Source organism: Pholis gunnellus, assembly GCF_910591455.1.
Source record: "Pholis gunnellus genome assembly, chromosome: 6".
Lineage (NCBI taxonomy): Eukaryota > Metazoa > Chordata > Actinopteri > Perciformes > Pholidae > Pholis > Pholis gunnellus.
In genome coordinates this window covers 17,889,530-17,914,383 of record NC_136532.1, presented here as the reverse complement: position 1 = coordinate 17,914,383, position 24,854 = coordinate 17,889,530, and the positions used below count along the sequence as shown (strand labels likewise).

The window sequence follows — 24,854 nt, the reverse complement described above, 5'->3', positions numbered from 1 at the left end:
TGGATGGGCTGCAGCTGCCTCGCTTTACAAGGCTCGTCGGCTAACAGCTCACTTTTAGATCGTGTCAGTGTGACAGTGTGTTGACTGTGAGCTGTGTGTCACGCGATAGTACTGTGACACTGGTTTTTGTTGACTTCCAGTTCTGCTTTGACAAAGTACTGATTTAAGACGAGCCAAAGTAAATATCATCTGTGTTAATGGCGATATTTGAAGACCACTAGGACGCGTTTGGAAAGGTAATGTAAAACCCAACTGTTCTTACCAGGCTGTCGTGTTGCTAAAGCTAGCTTAAAGTTTGTACTCTGCATGTATTATATATATAGATATAGATATATGATGAGGAAGAGGACTACATATTGTGAGTTCCGTAAAGCTAACGTTTTCTCTTCGTTAACCTCGATGTCAACGTTTCACCAACATGTTAAGCTCCTCTGTATTTTTCTTCACAGGTGTTTTAACTTCCCCCCTAATCAAGAAGAACCCCAAAACCGTTTAAGTTGTTTGAGAATGGCTAACAACAGGGATGGCGATGAGAGCACCCCTCTGTTGGACTCTGGGAACACCAGAGCTGCACCACCATCGATTTTCCAGGGAAGAAGACTGGCATGTGCTGCCATCCTGCTGGCTGAATCGTTAGAGAGGGTCGCTTTCTACGGCATCACATCCAACCTGGTGCTCTTTCTCAACAGCAATCCCTTTTACTGGGAGGGCACTCAGGCGAGCCAGGGACCCCTGATGTTCATGGGAGTTACTTACCTGATCTCCCCGTTTGGAGGCTGGCTGGCGGATGCATACTTGGGGAAATTCTGGACAATCGCTTCAAGTTTGATCCTATATTTTCTTGGCATGCTGTTTTTCCCTTTTATTTCCAATGAAGACACCAGGATACAGCTATGCGGAGAGGAGTTTGCGTTTCCTGTGCAACCTGCCGAGTGTCTGAGCACAAACGCTACAGTTCCAAGCAATGTGACCTGTCCTATCCGCGCCCCATACTGTGGCCCAGTAATCTACGGGGGACTATTTTTAATCGCATTAGGCGTGGGTACTGTGAAGTCCAACATCACTCCCTTTGGGGCAGATCAGGTAGAGTATGAGCAATGTTCATTTCAGTTCTCAAAAGGTCTGTTGTAAATAAGGAATGCTGAAAGTAGACCTGGGCCTGTGTAAGATCGGGCATGCAGTGTGACATCATGGAGGTCAGACATGTCATGTGATGGATGCACCATCTCTTGCACCGTGACACTTCACTTAGACCTGCATGGTCTCGATCACCATGGCCACTTATAAGTATTTCCATTATAAAGCTGCTGACATCAATCATAACCTCTCTTTTTCTCTCACACCACACACACACACTTAAAAACAATGCCTTTTAATGAAACACAACGCATCTATTTGTGTGATAAAGTAAAGTCTTTCTACAACACTCGGTCATAGAAATGGGAAAGTTCATCAATGGGGTCATTGTTTTTCAAAAGAATCTAACCGTGAGAGAGTAAAACCTTTTCAAAAGGGGACTAGCGGGGTGAGCACGATTAGTTCTTGAGCCCACTATGCTCATTGCAAGATTTTCACAGTTCTATCAAAGCTCCTTTTGATCATGTTCAAAAACACACAACATCAAGCAAAATCCATACATTATACAGAGACCGAAGAGAAACACAGAAACGGGAACATCTTACAGTGGCAAACAGAAAGGAAACTGCAATATATGGAATAAATCAGGTACATGTTGCTGGTGCCTCAGATTGTCACGCAAAAAGTCGTTACACAAGTCGGCAAACATGCTACTTTATTTACTAAAGATGTAATATGAACTGCATCACTTGAAGGCACAATTTTCCCGCTAATTCTCCTCCAGATGAAAGTCCTAAGAGCTGGTAATCCTTTGAACTTTGCTCAATTTGAGTAAAACTGAATACTTTCTGTTACATGCGGCTTGATTTCTGTCTTGCAGTGGGAAAATTGCCATAGTCGAGGTTGTGAGTATTTTTTTTTATTGATATGAAACTTGATCATGCTGTTACAGATTACTGGGGCTGCTGATGCATCTGTGTAGGCATCTGGTGGTGGCTAGCTCTTAAGACAGGGACGTGGAATTAAAGCAGGATACCGGGGGTAGGAAACTGTATCTCCACTGCCTGCCTTTCTTGTGCTTTTACGAGTCACATCACATGATTGGTCTCTCAGCCTGCGGACATATTAATGTTCTGATCGTATTCTGTATTTGATGGAGGATCAGCACTAAAACAAGACAGTAAATTAGATTTTGTATTGCCCTGAAATTACTAAAGGCTCGGCTTAACACAACCACTTACACTAATTGATCTCTTGTCAAAACTGAATGCTAAAACTGAGAGCTATACAAGTACCCTGTATGTGTTATGATAGTATAACATATATCAATCAGGTGGCTAGTTTGAGCATGGTGATTATTTTCTTAACTGATGCTGCACAACTGCAGAGGAGCCCCAGCGAGATTTATGCTCGGCATGGGCTTGTGAATGCTGTGACATTATCTCCCCAATAGTTAATTGTAGCTGTACTGCAGCATCTTTTGTGCTCATATATAAAAAGGCATATCCACTTAATCACACAGTGATACAATCTTTTCCTCCACAGGGATCACTGCATACAGAATGCATCAGTGCCATCATGAGAATAATAATATTTGCCTTCATAGACATTTACTTGAATTTATTGCAGTTTTAGTAAGCTAATGGTGTAGGAAGCAGAAAATGAATAAACAGAAAGTTGCTGATATTTTAGTTATCCCTCACCCGAGTTGTGGCCTTATATTTATACTAGATATTCCATGCAATGGTGAGGCTGCACTATTTCATTATCACATTAAATCCAGTAATTTTCATGTGATGTCATCAGCTGGTCTATATAATGCACTTTTTTACTACACTTTTTTATTGTTACTTATTGCAACTGTCATTTCATTTGGTCTTCCTGGTGAAGTTATTTTTCTAATGTGACTTTAAGAACTTGCGCGTCAAAGTGCTGATCACTACACTTTTATAGCCGACACGCGCTGTTAGTTGGCAATCAAACATGAACGATGCACAGCTGACGCGATGTAGGCAGTTCAAGGTTTTTCCCCCATGAGACAAATCATTTTTCTGTTTTAAATTCCCCCTGTATGCTTTACCAACTTACAATGACCTGATTGGATGTGCTCTCAGGTCAAAGACAGAGGACCAGAGGCCACGCGCAGGTTCTTCAACTGGTTCTACTGGTGCATCAACTTAGGAGCCATCCTGTCTCTGGGTGGTGTGGCCTACATACAGCAGAACATCAGCTTCGAGCTCGGCTACATCATTCCCACCGTGTGCCTCGGGATCTCCTTCCTGGTCTTTCTGCTCGGCCGTACCGTCTTCATCACCAAGCCGGCCGACGGCAGCGCCTTCACGGACATGTTCAAGATCCTGGCCTTCGCCTGCTGCTCTAAGAAACCGAAGGAGCCTAACCTGCTCCGGTGAGAGCGGCACGTCGCCTCCTATGTGTCGATCATTTTAGAGCTCCGTATGTAGTGATGGGAACCGTGTTGTCCGGCAGTAAAAGTGGTAAAGTCATTCCCTCAATGACAAACTGCATGCTCGCGATAAGCGGGCTGCAGCAAAGCATCAATCAATCTCGATGGGAAGTCTCTTTCCAACAGTGAAGCGAGTATCTTTGTTCATGGCCACGTTAAGTGGGATGGTGACCACAGCGGAATAACGCAGCTAGGTGTTGTTGGTCTACTGTTACGTTAAGGCCTCCTTTGATCCCCCTCCCAGTATACGTCTTTTCTTTCCACTGGTCCGGGCGTTCGTCTTCATTCCCTGTGGTGAAAAGTTATTCTGAAGAGCTGTTACTTGACTTTGAACCGCAGCAGCTCATTTGGTTCAAAAAACTTGACATTGAATATTTTAAGTTGGCCAATCCCGAAGCCTTTCAAGAATTCCATATTAAGACATTTTCTCCAGAGATGTGGATTATAGGCTTTAGAATAAAGTTTCTTTCCTATCTCTAGAAGTGCTGTAAGATCTTCTTAAAAAGGCTGATTAAGTCTCGCACTTTAAGAGTTTGGAATAATTCTAGTGTATTCTATATATTTGTTTATCTATTCATGTGTTTATTTTATACTATAAATTACTCTTTCAAATAGTATTTTTAAGGTTGTTTTTCTCTTTTATTTCCATAAAGCAACAAACCAACCCTGCTGGACAGTGCCAAAGTGACCTACGGAGGGAAATATCCGGAAGAGAAAGTAGAGGAAGTCAAATCCGTGATGAAAATCCTCCCAGTTTTCTTTGCCCTCATCCCGTACTGGACTGTGTACTTCCAGGTAAGATCAACCCACTTTAAGTTGAATCCAAATTCATGAGCCGTGTTTCACACAAGAGGAAATGTATCAAGGGATTTAATAAAGGGGGATAAGCTTTCTGACTGCAGCTAAGCACGCGCACCCTGGTGGTCTGTGAAGGGGAGAGTTACCTCATGCTGAGACTCTAATCTCCTTATTGTTTTTGCAGATGCAGACGACATACGTCCTGCAGAGCCTCCATCTGAGGATCCCTGATAGTGCCACAAACATCTCTGCCGACTCCCACCAGGTAACCTAAAGTGGTGACACTCAGTCCAAGTACCGTTTTATTGTTTACTTCAAAGAAAAGCAGCAATAAGGTGACGTGTTAAGCAACTACTCTCTCATTGAGGTAAACGTGCCAGTTTGGAGCTCTAACCTGCCGCGTCATAAGTAGGTTTGAACTAGATTTTTCACTGAAACCAAAGCAGTCAGTAGGTCACTGACACACAATGGTAGGTAACAGCTGGAGGCAGGAGCAAAGGTTGGTAAGGTCTTAGGAATTAAGACTTTGCTTCACAGACTAATACCCCGCAGATCAGCGACCCGGCTGTGACTGTACTTCTCCAAAGCAGCGCCTCCAACGGTTTCTTCCTGACTGGTGCTGCTGCTGTACCTGTGTCTCTCTCTGACAGATTGTATGTTCTGTTCCGGAGGGCTTTGATGACTGAAATCCCCTCAGTTCCTCCACATGATAGACGGCTCTTCAAAAAAATCAAAGGTCTAAAAGTGATGAAATTGGAAAATACTAGGAAGTGTTGTATGCACAGTATAGTAGAGTACATCTGTTCTTCTTTTTGAGGAGGCATGCTTGGGGTGATGGTGAAGTGCAGTGACTTCATAGAAACGTGAAGTGAAACCCTTGCGTTTTAAACCACCCAATCTAAGCGTGCGCGTGCGTGTGCGTGTGTGGAATATATGTTCTTACATTTCACAATACTCTACACTGTGACATAGAAACTGTTTTTGTTTTTGTTTTGTTTACTCATATTCAACGTTGTTTATCTGTTTAAGAACTATATTCACATACAATTTATCTAGTATCAAAAACGAAACTGAGCCTTTTTCTGCTACCAGTCAACACTTCTCAACATCAAAAGGGAAGTGAGATTAGATACTTCTGTGATGTGCCCTCTCATCTCACCTGACACATTTCAATGAAAGAACTGAACAAATACTACATCTTGAAATAGCAGTAACTGGGAGGCAGGAGTGAATGTGTTTGTAATTTGGTATAATTCAAATTAGATCCTCAGATTACTACTCTAATGTAGTGGCATGTAATGCATGTCTCCATGAATGTATAGTACATGTTTTTTGACTATGCATTAGTAATTGTTTGAATTGCATTACACAGGTACTTTTAATTTATCTTTATGGTGCCTTGTGAAGCATAAGTGGTTTCCAACCTCTTTGGCTCTTTTTTTAAATTTATTCCTAACTTGTTTATCACCTCTTGACTTCACAACCTAATAACAGTGAGTGTATATACAGTACATATGTATGTAATCCAGTTAGGGAAGTAAGAAGCAGAACACGATGCCCACCACAGACCTCGGCCTGCTGGGACATTTTTGTCATTCATGCCAGGCTTTCCTTGGTAAAGGAATCACTTTTTTTTTTTTTTTTTTTTTTATCGTTGTGAATAATATAATGCACAAACAAAAGGAGGAAAACACTCTTCAAGGAGCTGCATCTGGATTGATGTTGGAGCGGTTATTTCAAGAAATGGAAATTCCATTTGAAAACAAATGATGCTATCAGAAGTGTTAAACCACATCAGGAGCTCAGATGGTACTTTGGAATTTGAATTGCAAAAAAAACATCTCCAGCAGTTTGCAGTCTTTCATTGCTCACTCAGTGAGATATTGCCTCAACTTGTGCATCATTTGTTGGCTCACAGTGGATTTTCTTCCTCAGATTGATATTTCATCCAGTCTGTTTGCACTTTATACTTTGTACTACGTTTGGTGTTTGTGCTGAAAACTTTTATTGTGAATTCAGTCTGGTACACTTTGCCTTGTGTGCAAATTACACATTAGAAACAGATCAATATTTTCTATTTCATTATGCTTAGTTTTGACCACCTGGGGGTGCCAAAGCAATGTCAAGCCCCATGTTCACACACACACATGTACACTCATTTGCACACAAACACATGGTTAACTGTGTTGGAATCCACTGACATTCTCTGTAGTTTTCATGCTTTGTTGCTTTTTGAACAACTTTTGCTTCATCTTTCTCCTCTGGGTCCCCCAGATGACGTTCCGCTTCCCCGCTGCCTGGCTCACCATGTTTGACGCAGTGCTCATCCTTATGCTGATTCCCCTTAAGGACAAAGTGGTGGACCCCATCCTGAAGCGCCGCGGCCTGGTGCCCTCCTCTCTGAAAAGGATTGCGGTGGGGATGTTCTTTGTCATGTGGTCGGCCGTGGCAGCGGGTGAGTGCGAAAGCAGAAATGTTCTCTCTACGCTGTCGTACGAGTATGCCAAACAAACACTAATGAAACAACAAAGTTAGTGCTTGTGGTGAATGCCACATGCAATCAGTGCTTCCAAGACAAAGAGCAATACTGCTTTAGTTTTAATTTAACCGTTTTTGTGTGACTAATACATAAGTTGCTGACAGAATATTGTTGCTCAGTCATCTTTGAATCAGCTCTAGGTGTGATTAACAGGTATTTGGCTAAACCTTTTTTTTGATTTATAGTTGCCTCTACTGTTTCTTTTTGTAGAATTAGGCAGATCGTCGAAACATGCAAAGGGAAGAAAAGTCCCTGAGTTTTGTTGTTTGTTCCTCGCCCTGTGGAGCACAGGGGGAGCTGTGGCGTCTTACTTTTTGGTCCTGAGTGACTGCACCCGAATGCGGCAGCGCTGCTCAGTCCGATTCACTTCTAGACAGTGGATTATTTTGGAAATAGTCTTAGCCAGGCCTGTCAGTGAGTGCGGCTGCATTGATTCATCCGGGCTCAACTCTTTTGAGAGAAACATGCCTGAAGGCAGGAAGAAAGCAAATCAGTAACACTCCTGAGATTCAAAGCACATTACTTTTCCACAACCACTGCCCTCTCTGAGACGCACAATGCATCCGCCTGATAGGATATGAACTATTCTGTCATTAGTGACCTTCTAGATATTGACTGGTGGGCTTCAACCAGATCGCCAATTGACTATTAACGATGCACTGAATCGACTTTGACAACAATTGTGAAGGATAATTCAATAGTATTGAGAGTTGATTAAATATGTTGACCATGCAAATTAAAAAGAAGAAAAACATTTTAGAATCAGCAAATATTATAATCTGATTAGCTGTCATTATAATATTAAACCCTTAAATCAGCAGCTCGGTTCATTGGTTTAAATCATTTTAACAAGTGCTTCTTTTGTCCTTATTTAAATAAATGTGGGTTGTGTATGCTGCATGAGTGGCCCTATGAACGTACTTCGCAACACTGGAGCTGTTAAATAACATTATACTTACCGTTTGTCATCTAGTTTAAGAGAAATTGGTAGTTCTTTGAATCCTCATCTGCACAATAAAGATAATTCTTGCGTCTTTATAGTCCTCAAACGGCAGAATGTGTCAACAGACAAATGCGTATACACCCCGGTGTTTAAATGTGGTTCAGTATCTGTCTTAAAAGAAGCTTTTTATTTTTCCATATGTGGTAAAAGCTCACCTTTGACAGCTTAAATCAGAGTTCACATATTACTAGTTGCTGACTCAAGCATATACAGTAAGTGTTGATCTATAGACGGAATGTGAGATCCATAGATGAAAGGGAAGAGTACCCCTCTAAACATCTGTGAGGTGTCTGTGTGAGTTTTTAAGGGTAAGCGAGAGGAGAAGGTGATTGCCTAAACTCTCATCGTATTTTATATAAGCATGGAGAAGAAGAGATGAGAAAGTTTGTTGAGGGGAGAGTCTTCAGATGTTCTAGCGAGTTATTAAAGCTTGACTTAGCCCATCAAAAAAACATCCTTTTCAATCAGAGTTGTGAACCAAACCTAATGTGTCTACTTTTCGGGTTTAAAGTAATATTTTCTTTTCAGAGGACATGAGCCTTCCTGGAAGGAAAGGTGCCCTAACATGTTCATTTTGTGCTGATCAAAAAGCTATTTAGGTATTTGCTTTTCCATTTGGCTTCTTGAAAGAAAGTGCAATCCCTGCATTTGAATTCAGGCTAAATGAATTTCTGAATATTGCAGACAGCAATTTTGAGTCCTGGTAGTGGAGAGAAAGGGTTTATGATGTTGCAGTAGTCTGGCCATTGGTCACAGATTGGTCCAGTAGGTGGATACACGGCTAGTGTGCAACACAGTTCTGACCTGTATTTTAGCAGTCAAATCAGACGAGTGATCAAATCTGTACAGCGAGTTATTTATAGTATTAATGACGTAGCTGCATCTTATTTATAACAATTATTAATCCAAGAATAATTCCCTGGGCCTTTGTCCTGTTTATCCCCGGCATGGCCTTGCTTCACATTAAGTCAGTCGACACACATTGACTCCTGGGAGCTGCCTTGCACTGTTAGTACATTTTAAACTGCATTTTCCCCTCCGCTGTCTTTCTGTGTGTCCTCAGTGCTTATCTGCATCTGTGTTCAGAGACCGACAGACGGAGAGTATGCGAATGACCAAGTGTGGCATCATTTGTCTGAAGAACAGCCAGGCCAACACATCGCATTGTTAGCCCGCCACTCTGTGTCCACAACATTAGCCATTAGCCACACCGCTGCTGTTCAGTGTTAGAATCACTTTCATCATCATGTGCCGGAATTGATGTCATTGGTGTGGCGATATTTCACCGGGTTTCATCTTGCTCACTGACACGCGGGGCACAAGGAACAGCTGGACCTCCCCATGTAGCGCAAAGGGACAGCAGCAGACACGCTGTCAAGCCCGACACCGTGCTGCTTCTGATCCGCTGGTACAACCGTCACCGGACTTCAACCACATACTGGGGCCAGCTCTGAAGAGCTGCCCTGACATTGATTTTGCTTTTTAGCATTGTTTTATCACATTGTTTTAACTTTACATATTAATCTGCTTTGGTTAAAGCTCAATGGCTTTTAGGTGTTTTTATTTTTTATAAAAGCTGGAGCAGTGTTGCCAGGGATCACACTGGGCTGTGTGATGTGTGATGTTCAGTAAGTGTGTGTGTGGGGGGGGTGGAGGAGCAAGGGTGTGTGTTTATAGTGTGACTCTTGCTCTAGGCAGCCCAGTGGCCACACTCCCTGAGATGGGCAGCTGGTATTATAGGATAGCCGGATTACAAGGCCACAACTCCTCTCAAATACAGCATTAAGTATAGTTATGATAGGAGGCTGTCTCTGGGAGTTATCTGGAAATAGCCGCTGGTTACATGATAATAGCTATAGATAATAGCTCTATCGAATAAAGCTCTTAGGAGGCTGTGGTTGATGACAACGGCTTGGCTCTCATTATTGAACCGTCTGCACTGTTCCATTACTAAATGTTATAATATGGAAGCGTGCAGATGTGATCTTAATGAAGTGGTAGGATAGTGTTAACACTCGTTAAATGCTTAATGAACTGTCACTGAATCCTCTATCTCTGCCAGCATTTAGGCTGTTTGTTGGTGTCACGAAACAAGTGTTTCTTCAGCCTTTAGATTCTCCCGTTGCCCTGTTTGCATTTTGTAGTTTTGCATCCTGTTGCAAAATTTTTACCATGTATGCTTTATCCAAATTTTCTCCCTCAGCGAACTGTGCTGATGTGCATTTTTTTTTTGTGTCCGTCCCCTCAGGTATTTTGGAGACCAAACGCCTGGAGATCGTCAAATCAAAGGGTACCATTGACCAGGTGCTTGGCAACGTTGTCTACTACGCGGCAGATTTACCCATATGGTGGCAAGTGCCTCAATATGTGCTGATAGGAATCAGCGAAGTCTTTGCCAGCATTGCAGGTACAGTTGTTGTATATCTCCTGTGTCTCATTTAGCACCACCAGCAGGTAGATGTGATGATTCAGACTAACGGTAAAATACAGTATCCTCCAGTGATTAGCCTTATGATTAGAGCTGGTCTTGAGCCACTCTGAATGGACTGTGGGCTCAACCGTAGCGCCCATTCTTCTAAGCAGAATGCAATGATGATGAAGAATGTGTGAACTCTATTTTTTTTTTTTTTTTTATAGTTTCTTTGATGATTCATTGCCTGCACCAGCTTAATGCGTTTGTGGCTTGTAGTCCATATTAAATAGACCAAGAAGTCGATCGATAATTGACAATCCTGATGCACGGCATTGTTCAGTAATGGGACATTTTATAAATACAGTGCTGATAACCTTTTGAAGTTGAAATGGGGATGAAAGCTGTGACTTCGCTCCGGCCAGTGACCAGCCGCACAGCTTTCCCTCTGGTTTGTTTCTAAAAACGTACGGTAGAAAATAGGATGGATGAATGCACAGCTCTGCACCTTACACTGTACCATGTATCCCCGAGGGCTGTAGTCACAGTGGCAACACAATTAACATCGTAACATAAACTTTTCACCTCCATGTTGAGTCACTTGGTGTGTTGACATTTACCACTGTGAGCTTAAATATATACCAGCATATGAAATGGTAATATGCCCCTTGCCTTCTCTCCCATACTAAATCACAGATAGATAAACCTGATGAATTGTACTGAAATACGCTGCATTGCAAGTTTAACTCTTAATTATCCAATGAGCATGTGTCCCCAGCTTTCACACTGCTCATACAGACATTATTACACTAGAATACAGAGAATATGATGGTATGTCTTTTGAGGATGCTGAAAGTTATATTTCCATTTAGACATCTACATTCAGAGGCACTATATACCGTAGACTCTATCCGAGCCAAAGGAAAAGACCGTATAATACGTCGGTCCAGCTCATTGATTGTAAAGGGTATTAAACAAATCTGCAGGTCGACAAATCTCTCACTGTGGAGCACAAACAGAATTTGATCAATCTCTATTGGCGTATTAGGTTGGAAGCCAAAGTTCCAAAGGCAGATATCTCAAAACCTTGGCACAATGAGCCCAAACTATCTGCTTGACAAGATGCCACATGGACTGAGTGCTGTGACTTTGGTGACTTAACTTGTTCTGAAAGTTTTGGATTAACCTGAAATAATCCTTAATTATTATTTTGTGTCTTAATGGTGGGTTGAAATCCTTTGTGAATAGCTTTAATCTTCTACCAACAGAAGATGGGAGAAAATATGACGGTTCAAGATTGTTTACATCACTTCTCACACTGGGAAGCTTGTTAAAGTCCCATGTCTGATTCGGATTTAAAGTTGTATTTCTGTTGCGGCTTGAACGATTCATCCCAGTTAATATCATCATTCGAAGAAACATGCCCATCAATATGAGGCTACCCATAATCCTTCACTGGAAATGGGGTAGAGTTTGCGTTCCCTGGAAAAATAGATTTCCTGTTGTTCTTTGAGAAATGATTTAAAAACAAAAGCATTGAATCAAAGCAGGTCAGAATACTTTTTACTGGATTTGTCAGCTGCAGACTTCTTTTTGATAATTTCAAGGTATCAGCTGAAAATTGCTCTTTTTTTTCTTTCTTTTTTTTTGTGAGCCCTGACCTAAACAGGAAATGTCATTTCATTAAAAGCTACTTGGAGTAAGGCCATATTGTTCCAGTAATACAATAATGTGACAAAGTGAGCAATGGCTCTCATGTTACATAAAATAACGGTTGCAAACTCTGAGACAAGAATGGAAGCAACAGTATGCTTTAATAAAAGAGCGGAGTTTGGGTCTGTGAGAAATGTGTGAGTGATATAGAAAATACAGAAATCTGCCTCGTATTGTGTTTATCCGTTTGTCTGTAGTTTTGTTCTTCCCTCCCTTTTGTCTTTCCCGCTACAGCAATGATCAGGGCTTCAGGCCTCCGTTATCTTAGTGGTTCAAGTTTGTTAAGGCCGTGAGCCATGATTGAGTCATTCTCCTATTACTACGGGTCATGCTGTTGTAGGTTCTTCTATATAGCACTCGCTTTATTATCTATATCAAGAGTGAAGATTGAACCATTAATATTTAAGACTGGATGGATTACCAAGCCGATCCAGGCAATGCAGGCTGTTTGTACGAATGAACATACACATTCACTCCATAAGGCTTCTTTAAAACACAGAAGTATCAGGGTCCCCCATGAAAGTGAAACCCAGACATAACAAAGCTATGGGGATCCTTAAAATAGACTTACTCTCCTCTCTCCCGCCATACTATCCCTCAGGGCTTACCTAAAGGAAAATTGGCTGACAGAATTGTGACACATGTCTGGTTAGGAGAAGTATTTCCCCTCAGTATTCTTCTGTTTGAATAAATCTGTTTAAAGCCTCCGATGCCGTCAAACGTCCTCGCTGCAATCCTCATTCGAGTAGGACGATTGGTAAATCTTTGCTTGTACACCACCCAGGTTTGTCTGCTTTCAGGCAATAAGAATATGCAACAACTTTTGCAATTCCCTTTAGTATTTTAATTATGTATTGCACTTCTAAAAATCTTAAAGGATAATGTTATTTCCTAAGAAAGAAAAATCCCTCCCCCGATGAATCCCCAACGATGGCCTTTGGAGGAAGAAATATTTATGCGTTTTAAATTCCAGGCCGCCTTTTTTTTCTTAAATAATTCTGCCCTTTGGTTGAGAAAGGTCGAGCTCATTTTGATTGTTTCTTGAATTATTGTTTTATTATTTATTATTGTATTGGTCTGTACGGTCCCCGTTACTGTGCAAAGCTGTATCTAGAATCCAAACCAACCTTTTTAGTCCCCTGTGATATGCATAGCTATTGACCAGTGTTGTTTTGCTATCAAAAGGTTAGCTTAGGACATAAACAAATGTATCATTGTGAACTTCTGGAAAGGTCATTCATGCTCTCCACTGAGTAATAACGATATGTTTGCCATGTTCTTATCTCGTTCTTTTTCCTCTAAAGCGTTCCTTTGTGCGACTAGCGCAGGTATCTGTACGGAAACTGCTCGTCACATTAACTTGTGCAATGTCCCCCTCCCAAGGAAGGTCTTAAAAGGCAAATGTATTAAACTGCAGCTCCCTAATCTCTACTGACAGATGTAGCTATAGGCCCTCATTTGAAAAATCACATGTTTGAGGCGCCATGAAATTATCAATGTCAGCTTGCAGGCAGACAGATCTCTAGGCAAAAAAGACACATTTTATGTTTTTTAGTGTCTTTCGTTCTCTTGGGTTCCTTGCCCATTTTCTCAGTCCTTTTCTTTCTTTTCATGACACAGTAAATATTGAGTGATGTGTTTTTCCGGAAATACATTTATGTTTTTTGAGGCCAGTACCAAGCAGAGAAGATAACAAACACTGGCACCACAAACCAGTGCCCCCATTGAAAATATGCTGCCAAGCAGCTGCCAACGAAGCCTTTTGGTCTCGTATACAAACAGTCAGTGTCAACAAACCCCGTCCTATTACATAGATGCATGAAGACAGATATTATACCTCAGTGCATAGTGTTACTTTGTTACTACAGCAGGCATAGCGTATGACTAAGTAGCATGAAATTACAGGCTAAATTACTCCATCACTGGCTGTAGCATGTTGCTACAGGACGTAGCATATGAACTGTTTTCACGGTTCTATACCCAACATTTCAACAAACATCTGTCTTGTTACTCTCCTTTTTTGCAGGTCTGGAGTTTGCGTACTCTGCAGCCCCCAAGTCCATGCAGAGTGCAATCATGGGGCTCTTCTTTTTCTTCTCTGGGATTGGCTCCTTCGTGGGCTCCGGTTTGTTGGCTATTGTCTCCATCAAGGAGATTGGCTGGATGTCATCCCACAAAGACTTCGGTAAGAGAATACTTTAGCCTATACGCTCATTACATGTGTAGCGGTCATTGCAAACCACACACAAGAGGCCGAAAACATAACGGATTAAATCAGCTATAATCAATATTTTTACAATAACGGATCAAATGAACATATGTAATGTGAAAGGGGTCAGTCTTGGTGCTGCGCCCACAGAGAACTATCACTTGACTTTCCTGAACGTTCGGAGGCGCTTTAAGGCTTCTTTCCGCTCATTGTTTTGTTTTCTAGCCTGCAGCTTTACTTTCTCTTGGTTCAGTCTCACTGCTCTCACTGCGTCATTTTCAGCCTCAGCAGGCATCTGTTTTCAGCGCTCTTAAAAACCCGCTCGACACTGCCGGCTCAGCACCAAACAGAGAAAGTTAGTGACTAGCTGGTGAACATAGCCAGATATTTCCCTCAGGAGCAAAGAGGAGAGTGAATATTAACCTTGCAATCACCAGGTGGTCAGAAACACAGCTCAAAGTGAATGATAATGTTTCTTCGTAACTGCTAGATGTGTAAATCAGTGTTGTGTTTACTGTTAGTTACCGCTGGCAAAACAATCACTCATTGCAGGTTTAAAGCTTAGCATGCTTTGTATTTGATCTGAGGTGTATATATATATATAAAGCTTGATATAAAAAAAATCAATTGACCCAATTGTTTGAAGATTGACCCCCCTGCCCTTTGACATGCATGCAGACTCACAGGACACATGACTTTGTCTGGGATTAAATTTAAAGAACGTCGTCAAGGTGATTGATCTCGGCTCGCACAGTTTCCTTCGGGCTGCCCATAATCCCCCTGAATTGAGCATTACAGTTGTCAATCCTGCTGTTAGATGCTCAGTGCATGTGGAGTGCACTATTGACTTTGCACACCGACTGTATGTACGGACTCGTAATAGAATTGTTGGGTATCTATTTCAGAACGCAGAATGTTTTTTGCTTTTTCTCAGTGACGCACGGAATGCTCATAAGCTTGTGCTGATTTAAAATCCACTTAAAGAGTTTGTAAATTGGATGCAGAGCGAGGGGGGGGGGGAGGGACAGCGCCCTGTGCACCCCTCCTGTTTTAAGACTGTTTCCCATAATAAATAGACATGTCAGGCTAACGACAAAAGGTTTGTGTAAATCTGTCCAAGTGGTAGAGTAAATAGTGCGGCGGTGGCAGCAGATGGATGGGCTCCCTAGCGAGAGGAGGCTCCCAACCCAGATGCACTTTTCTCTGAGCATGCGGTAAATAAGCCAACACTGTAAATTGTTTACCCACAAACGCCTAATAGCTCATTAATACAGTGCGCCGACAGGTAGGGGGGTCTTTTTGATGATGTTAGCACTGGAAGATGCTTGGCACACTTCATAAATCCGTCCTTTGCTCAGTCTTGCTTCACTTGAGGGCCTGTTAAACTAGAGCCAGATTGCCTGTAAGACTTCTTTTTGCTTTCCAAAACAAGTCATTGAAAAGGTGAGCTGCAGAAATGGAACAAAACATCCTTCTGGCCACTGATAAATAACACCCAGCACAAAGCCGAGGCATTAAATACAGTCTGGGATCATGCAGTTTGTTTTTGTGGCTGTTTTTTTTTTTTTTTTTTTTTAACACTTTGTTGCATGTTAGCTTCTTCCACATCTCACGGCTCTCTAGGTGGAATGGATTCAACTTATTTCCATGGCTGCGGGCAGAATAGTGTGCAGTAAACAGCATTTTGGGTGAGCTGTGCTAAGTTGTACTGAGCTGTACGGGCCTGAAGACAGATGAGCAACATTAATCACAGGCTGGGGGTCTGATTACATAGCCCTGGATAAGTAAAGCTGTCCCTGGAGCGCTACATGGAGATGGCACTGCTGGCATCACACTGGTGGATTGCTCCTTCTCTCCCTGCTTTGCACTAACTAATGTTAGTCAGCATCAGTAAGTGTCACATCTAGTCTGCCCTTTGTGCTAGTTTGGAAATGTTAAAGAACAAGTCTCACATTCTTGGTACTTTTACATGTTTTTTTTGTGAATGGTGTGTTTGTTCACTTTTTGTGACTATGAATGGTGACGTTAGCGATGCTGATAAGAAGGAAATTATCCCATGCAGATACGTTTGGCTCAACTATTGTCTATAATTTGTACATAATTATGGGGTCAGTTCAGTCTCAATATTAATAAATGCACACATAACGATTTATATTTAAATGACTCCACGATTGTATTTTTCAATGGATTAAAAAATAGTTTATATATAAAGAACTATTTTTGTGCAGAGGGTAATTTATATATAAATCACAAAATACGCAATTTGTGAATCCTTTTGTGTGCATTCTTTGATATTGAGACCGATCTGACCCCAAATATAAATATTGAGATACTGTAAAAGCAGGCGATTGACCCAAAATAATTTTTCATTTGAAATATTCAGCAAAATGTTTGCAGTTAATCTTGAACTTGCAGGTACTGCCCCATGCACTAGCAAGGTTTATACGTTGGTTCATAATGAGAATGTTTAGTTGCAGCTCTATTACAGGCATTCATCAACAGAGAATTAAAGTTCCAAATGCGCCAACCTTTGTTGCACATGTAGCATTATTCGAATTGTGTCAGGTATACATGCGTATGTATTCTATGTCTTTCACAACTCATAAACCGAGATCATTACCGCTTGTTCTTGGAGTTTTGAGTCTCGAACGCGAATGACTTTCCTATTTGGCACGTGGGAGTGAAAGGCCTCATGTGTGACTGACATCAGTCTGCAAAGCAGTGATGAAAAAGGTTATTCAGTATTTCAGCCACATCTGCTCTCCAACTTAGAACGTAGGATCCTGCAAATCCCACGGAACATCGTTTCCCCACTATGGTGACATCTGGTTGAGTCGTCATCCATCACACACTTTTATTTGGTGTTTTTTTTATAGGCTGAGTATATAACTCCATCTCATCCTTTCCTGCATGGAGCTGTTTTAACCTCATAAGTCAAGTCAATCAAATATCAACCTTTATGTTCTTCACCCTCATTATCTTTTACACACAAGGGGCTTTTTGTTCCTAGAAAATGTCTATTGTTGCATTTCTGCCTTTTGTGGGAGAGTCATTCACTCAAAGTGAATGTTTTATTTGTGAGCCCCTATGGTCACATGACAGGAAACAGCCTATTTCTTTGACCAGTGTTCAAGTGTCTGATCTTCTATCGGATGTCTGGGACGTGTTCAGACATTCAGAGAGAGCTGACATTCGCACATCCTGCTCATGAAGTGTTGGATCACATTCAGTGAAATGTCAACGTTTTAATGGAAGCCTTTAATGTCAGATCTGGCAAATTTAACAAGAACTCTTACTCTGTCTGAAAATGTATGTTGTGGTGCATGTATTAGACATGTCAGAGGCAACAAAAGGCAAATAGTAAGCATGTTGTAGCCATTTACAAAACTCCAGCATCAATCACAAAGTTTCATGAGCAAGAGGGGAACTGCAGAAAATGTATATATTTATATAAATATTTATAGCTGAAACAAACATTCATTGATTCCCTCTCTGATTTCATTCTGAGGATGGTATTGAATGCATTGAAGCATTCAAATGTTGGGTCACTGCACTGAAGGTCTGGATCAATTCATCTATTTTCAAACGTTGAATTGATATTGACCCGTTTCATCTGGACTCGCATGGTCTGCTCAAACCCACTCGCAGGTAAATTGTCCCACAAGTTTATATCTCTGATATTAGATGGTGTGTGTGTGTGTGTGTGTGTGTGTGTGTGTGTGTATATATATGTGTGTATATATATGTATATGTATATATATATATATATATATATATATATATATATATATATATATATATATATATATATAAAAAATGTATGGTGTATACACCCCTTCTGTTGGTGCATTCAGTCTAATCACAATCTTGTCCTTCACTAAGTCAGTGCTGTAAACCGGGTCCACATGTGGAAGTCTTAAAAAATGATGTAACGACCAAAATGATCCACTCTGATTGGCCTCCACTATTCCCTCCCCTTTAACATAACTGTCAAATATTTATGGGCTTCATTAATGTGTTTTACAGCAGGTCCTTGTTTAGTCTTTTGCTGCTGTAATTAGCCCTCCATATTTGTGAAAGTGGTTGGGCCTGGGGGGGGGCGGAGGCTGTAAAAGGAGGTCGAGCCTAACTTAATGTATAATGAAATTAGATCAAGAACCATTGCACAACTGAAACCTTGCACAGTTTTTCAGGCTGTTCCCAAAAGAATTAGATCTTGCTTTTTTTTTTTTTTTTTTGCCAGTTCTTTTGCATTCCTTGGGTCCTAGTTAAGAGAGAAGTTTTAAAATCTGGAACAAAGGTTGAGATCCACTCACCGGTCAACTTAACGCTGCGGTAACATTTTCTTCAGTAGAGCAGAAATGTCCTAAAATCAGGATTTGGTACATTTGTCATGCTGACATTCAGTGCCTGCTTAAGGGCAAACTCAGGGAGTGTTGAATATGCTCACACTTTTTTTCATATTCTACTTTAAACTGATCATATTTTACTAAATGCTCTGGATGTTCCCCCGACATCATTTGTGCACTATATTCCCAGCTCTTTGTAAGCCGTACCGCTCTGTTAATTAAGACTGCGGTGGCACACTCTTGGTTTATCAGTTAAGGGAAATTATCGATTGAAAATGCAAGCGCGCTCGCTGCTAATGCACTTCCCGTTTCCTCCCATGCTCTCCTGTCAAACACGTTGCACTGCATGAATTATTCAAACACTGCCCTTGGTTCTTGGTCTATCTTCTTTTTTTTTTTTTTTTTAACAATTTCAAATTTTGATCAAATTTAAGATGACAACAAAATAAGTTTAAAAATATGACCAGGGGGTCAAAGTGTCGTGTTTTCCATCTGCCGCTCAGAAGCTCAGTCATCAGCCAGCTCTCTGTTCCTAGATCAAAGGTTTCAAGCTATGGAGGCGGCCCAATGCGTCGCTACGGCGTTGACGAAGACGACTGTTATTTTAGCCCGCTCGATTTCTAATTATCCACAAGACTGTGCACACAACACAGAGACTGGAAAAATAATTATTTATATGCACGATACGCAGTACAGAGAGTGATCCGCTCCACTGATCACGAGTGAAACATGTTATCCCTGTGCTTTGCATGATCAGATGAGTTAGTCCTTTGATCAGGAGCAGACGCCCTGTTGAATCATGAAGAACATGAAGGTGCCTGTGTTCGTTGGGAATACGTTGTGACACGGCTGACTCTACAGCAGTGAGGTGGATGTTCTACAGGCCTCTGTAGACACTGGCATGTTTTAATCACAGGCTTTGACTTTCAACAGTTTAGTTTAATGCAGCCCGTAGATTATGTTTTGGCATGTGAGCACATTTGTGTGTGTGTGTGTATTTAGAGAACACCATTTCTCTTAAATCGCAACGTTGTCCGATCTGGAAGTTGTCCACGTTTCCATCTTAAAACTTTAACCCTTTCATATTGTGTTTTCAGTTCACAGTTCATTTGAACCTTTTTGGTTGGTCGCCTAAAAATGTCTTCTTCAGCGTTTTTTGACTAGCCTTTCAAAATTTGGTAACATTTTTAAATTTCCGTAAGAGTTTTCTGGAAATAACTCTTTAACTTGGTTTATAGTTATAGGGAAAATAGACCCGCTGTTTAATTAGTTAGTTCCAATTAATAAAGTCTGATTAATTCCTACTTTAACCAAGACAGTGTTTTAGTCAACACAGCAGTGAGCTACACATGCAAAGATTTGTTTACAGGCAAGCATACAAATCTATAGTAAATAGAGTTTTCAATAATAGCTAACTAATGATTGTATATGTATTATGCTTAATACATTAAAAGGAGGTTCACTTTAAAGGAAAGTCTTCTTTTTTCATAATTCATTCCAGTAAACTTTCTAGAAAATGATTTCTAAAATGTTCTCATGCTAACACGCTAACTAAAGCTGGTGAACATGATGAACATTATACTTGTTAAACATCAGAATTAACAGCTCGAATGGCTGTAGACTCATTTTGTGCCGGCGCAACGACCAGCACAAGCGGCGCGTTGACCTTTTTAATTAACCTCTATTTGATATTATGGTGCCCAGCGCATGCTACTCGGGTGGGAGGAGAGGCCCAAACAGGTGGGAGGTTCATTCCCATGAGGCAGTGGAATGCAAATTGTGAGTATTTTGATGCAGCAGGACAGTCGAGCTGATAAATCTGCAGCCTCCCACTGGAGAAGTGTCTTTTTTCCGCCGTGTTTACCGCCTAATGACGCCAGGCTGCTGCAAAATAATCCCAAATATCTCTACACACATCATGCAGGACGTTATGTGGGAGAAATTAGATTACCAGATGTCGTTAATTCTGGGCATAAAAGCCTCCTGTCAACCTTTTTAATTAAACATTTTTTTAATTCTTTATATTCATTACGAAGCAAATGCTGCTGTCATATTTTAAGATACAAGGTAACCATTTACAACATGACATACAGTGACTGAAATGGCAGGATTGATATGATGATGATACAAGCTTTTTAATTGTTAATATCTAACGCTGTTGTACGTACTTCAAATTTTTTAATTATTTCAAATCCACAACCATATGCTACTGACTTTTGTGCGCGCGTGTGTGTGTGTGTGTGTGTGTGTGTGTGTGTGTGTGTGTGTGTGTGTGTGTGTGTGTGTGTGTGTGTGTGTGTGTGTGTGTGTGTGTGTGTGTGTGTGTGTGTGTGTGTGTGTGTGTGTGTGTGTGTGTGTGTGTGTGTGTGTGTGTGTGTGTGTGTGTGTGTGTGTGTGTGTGTGTGTGTGTGTGTGTGTGTGTGTGTGTGTGTGTGTGTGTGTACGTCGTGCCACTCTGCACTGTCTACACAGCAACACAATTTCCTGGAGAAGCGTCTTTCCATTTGTTGGGCTGTTGATGTCATGCTTCACTGTGATTGGAACAGCTGTGTCTGAGCGATAAGACCAGTGCTGTGACTGGCTGAGAGTGCATTTAGTGTTCACCACGCCCTCTGATCTATACGACCTCAGCCAGCCCTTTTGCACTTTGCGCTGCTGCAAATCCATGAACCAAAATAGCAGGTGTGCTCTGTTTGTGCCCCAAAGACTTAACGTTTTGCACTTCTTTCTGCAAAGGTTTGTTTGTTTGTAACCTAAGCTGCTCGAGGTTTTGTCGGGGGGAAGACCTCAACTTTTCCACCTTCTCTTATAAAGTGAAGTGACAGCAAAAAAACGTTTGCATTGTGTCTGCTGTGCAACGTTTTAAAAGGATTTTGTGAAAATAGCTAGAAAACGTAAGATGGGAAATCCTGTAAGTCCATAAGCACCATCTTGACCCAGGTGGCTGTTAACCTTAAATTGATATGTGTAATTAGGCTGTACTCGAATACACTCCCACACATTCCCTGCTGTGTGAATAGGCAGAACTTGAAATGACGATCGCTCCTATATATAATTTAAAATCAACGCTTCTTCTCTTTCGCCGGCTCTTCATTCGGTGTGACAGCTCCTCGGGGAGAAGCTAATGGGGAGCTTTCTGAGGAAGACGGCAGACTGCGCCGGGGCTTCACATTTACTCATTTGACGATAATGTAGTATGTAAGCTATAGGTATCGCTGCTGAAACCGTGCCTTACAATGGAGCCTGTTAATAAACCCAAGACATGGTTCTTCATTGTGCTGCAGAAGTTCGTACAAGGCAACCTTCAACAAAATGTCTCCTCGTCAAGAAAAAGTTGTAAACGGCCTCATCTCATGCTGTCGGCTGCAAAGTCAAGTGGTCTGCCTGACATGGTCAAGAGGACCAAAAGCTGCTCTAATGCCAATCCAATTGTCTCCATACTTGAACAGTGGAGACATTTGTTATTGTTTCGCCCTTCATGTAAAGCCCTGGCAAGACGATAACAGGATTTGTTTAGAGCTCCCCTCTTGAGCTTTGAGACCACTTTAATCAACACTAGGGCAAATGTTAAGACGGTTGGAGTTCACCGGCTGCTGGTTGAAGTCTCCAAACCCAGTAGGAAAAAATAATGGGTGTCTTGAAACTAACTGTGTGCCCTTAGTTCTGTCAGTCTTATCATAGTCTTTTTGTCCCCCCCCCCTTCTGTGCAGAAGTCATACAGCAGATCACACTGGAAGCATCAGTTTATTTTCTTTTTATTGCATCCCATTCCCACGAGGAAACAAACCGTCCTTTTTAATATGGATGAAAGACTCCCTGGTTTGAATCACAGCTGTGAGTTATTTCTGACGCTTCAGTCCCTCATCATCAATCCCGCCTTTCTGTCGATGAGCGGGGTCAACCGTCTCCACTTTCAGAAGGTTTCGCCGTGGCTGAGATGAGACGTAACAAGCCCCTCCGCTGAATCCTAAATCCTGACAGCGTCGCGTTTCCCTGTCATGCTCACTTCAAGTCTGCCTTTTATGTCTAGCAAAAAAAACACAACAACCTGCCACACTTGCGAGCTTGTGGCCGTTTACCTTTGCCTTTGGTATTCTCTTAACACGTCGCAGTACTTTGTGATAAAAAGAACCCTCCTGCTGTCGCCCTCTGAATATGTCATGACTGACTCTTTTGTTCTCCATATTTCCATATTTGTCTCTTTTTTTTTTTTTTTGCTGTGCAGCTCAGTTTTTAAGCGTCATCTGAATGCCAGTCTTGCTTCTCAGCTGTTTGGAGTCTCGGCTCAGGTGTAACATATCTCATTATAATAATGTCCTTGTTTTCTCTCTTTCCAGGTAATATCAACGACTGCTCTCTGCACTACTACTTCTTCCTCCTGGCAGGGATCCAGGGCGTCACCTTGCTCGTCTTCCTTATTATCTCTTTCAAGTATGACAAGCAGAAGGGCAAAGCAGGAAGCCAAAGGCAGAGACACCTCTCCTCTTGACCTACTCGCATGTCTCCATATCCCCCTTCACCATACCTGCCTTTTTCATATCGCTCAGTGCCCAAAGACCCTGTTGAATAGGTACATACGAATCAAATCCTACGAAAGTTTGGTTTACCTCTTTCATTCACAAATTATCCGGTCAAGACTGTGTATTTTGTATTTATGTTTATTTTAGCTTAAGTGGTGGGTCTTCGTCCTGGTTTTACATCACTGGATGAATGCACCGGTACCACTGGAAGTATAGAGAATAATGCAGGAGCCATGTTTGAATCGTCTCTACTGTACTCCCTCACTCCTGTGTTTACGCTTGTTGCCGTTCTTTGATCATTTGCACTTGACTTGAGGAGTGGTGCCATTAAAAATTGGTTGTTTTTATAGTTGCGTTTTTACTGTTTGTGCTCTAACAAAGTCTTATTTTGGACCTACTCTTTTGCTCACCATATTACTGACCCTGGTGTGAAACATCAGTTTTTAAATGATTTCTGGACTTCCATCCACTGATGGGAAATTCTGTGCATTAAATGTACATATTCAGCATTATTTCTTGATTACAATTACCCTGTTGGGCTTATAGAGAGCTTGAAATACCTATGCAGTAACATAGTTGTGATTGAATGGGAAATGTTTTAACTCCGGGGGTCATTTCATGTTATCATTGCTTTTAATGACAGAATGGGGCTCTTGTTTGAGGAGATTCCAAAGAAACTCGCATTATTCAAATCTAATATTAAGAGAAAAAAAAATCTACAACATTTGTTACCACTGCCTGAGATTACATACTATAAATCCATCCTATAAATCTGCTAGAAATCCACAAACGGACCCATACATGAATACTAATAACTCCTCATATTACAAACACTCCATGACTCTATGAAGCTTCACAGCAGCTTTTCATTTCTGGTCAAGCTGCAAAACTGCATGACAAACAACTAATTAGAAAATAACCTTAAGCTTAAACATGGAAACCTTGAGTGTAGCTCTTAAAATATCCCCTGCATTAATGCTTCGTCCATGAAAAACAAAAGTGCAGACTTAAGATATAAAAACACAACCCATTCACAGTGACATCTTCTTTATAGTTATAATTCCATAGCAAAATAAAGCACAACTTTAACAGTATTTTTTTGTCGGGGGCGTTTTACAATGTTATCGTGGCTTTGCAGTGTTGCCCGGAATTCTTGAAAAATAATCTTTTATTGTTGTATTTATTAGACTGTGATGCATTTGTTTTAGCTTTGTACTGTGAAGAGAAATGGTTGTGTGTGTGTGTGTGTGTTGCTATAATTCTCAGAGCAGGTATAGCACAAGGTACTGCATTTTATTAAAACAAGAGAACTCTCAGGGCTCAAGGAATAGTGTAACAGCACATATAAAACAAGAAGCTATTTCTTGTGTTTGATTGGTCGGATGAATTGATTTTCCTTGTTTTATTGCATATTCCATACATGCTTTCTTTATCATTGCAGTCCTCTTCAGAAAGATTTATTGCATTTTATTTTGTAATTATATTCTGTTTTCATGATGCTACAGAACTGGGATATTGTTTTTTTGTGGTTATACATTTGTTGTCATTAAAGTGAATTAAATTGAGTATTGGGTTTGTCATTTTCAGTCATTGTCTAAATTAGGCACAACTTGCCAGTTCACATATCGTGTCACATCACTTTACCTGCTTTCACTGAGGTTTTCTTTTCCTACATTTTCTCTATGCACGTTTATATTTTTTCACTGCCTTTAAAGTTACAGGTTGTGCGGTCAGGAGTTCATATACAAGAAAAAATAGTATCTTAAACATTC

The 24,854-nt window shown here is 41.1% G+C and overlaps 1 protein-coding gene across 1 annotated transcript; it reads left to right on the top strand.

Annotated features, from left to right (window-relative positions):
• Positions 1 to 85: 85 nt before the first annotated feature.
• Positions 86 to 24,623, top strand: slc15a4 (solute carrier family 15 member 4). Its single transcript, XM_079161834.1, has 9 exons — positions 86 to 236; positions 450 to 1,083; positions 3,192 to 3,484; positions 4,195 to 4,336; positions 4,524 to 4,604; positions 6,614 to 6,794; positions 10,130 to 10,288; positions 14,031 to 14,189; positions 22,900 to 24,623. The coding sequence occupies exons 2-9, from the start codon at positions 508 to 510 to the stop codon at positions 23,049 to 23,051; spliced, it is 1,743 nt and encodes a 580-aa protein (XP_079017960.1). The 5' UTR covers positions 86 to 236; positions 450 to 507; the 3' UTR covers positions 23,052 to 24,623.
• Positions 24,624 to 24,854: the final 231 nt, after the last annotated feature.

Bases quoted from the DNA above. Each gene is read 5' to 3' on its own strand.
- slc15a4 (XM_079161834.1), top strand. From the start codon at position 508: ATGGCTAACAACAGGGATGGCGATGAGAGCACCCCTCTGTTGGACTCT. The intron at 1,084-3,191 runs GTAGAGTATGAG...ATGTGCTCTCAG, and splicing joins CTCCCTTTGGGGCAGATCAG to GTCAAAGACAGAGGACCAGA. The intron at 4,605-6,613 runs GTAACCTAAAGT...TGGGTCCCCCAG, and splicing joins TCTCTGCCGACTCCCACCAG to ATGACGTTCCGCTTCCCCGC.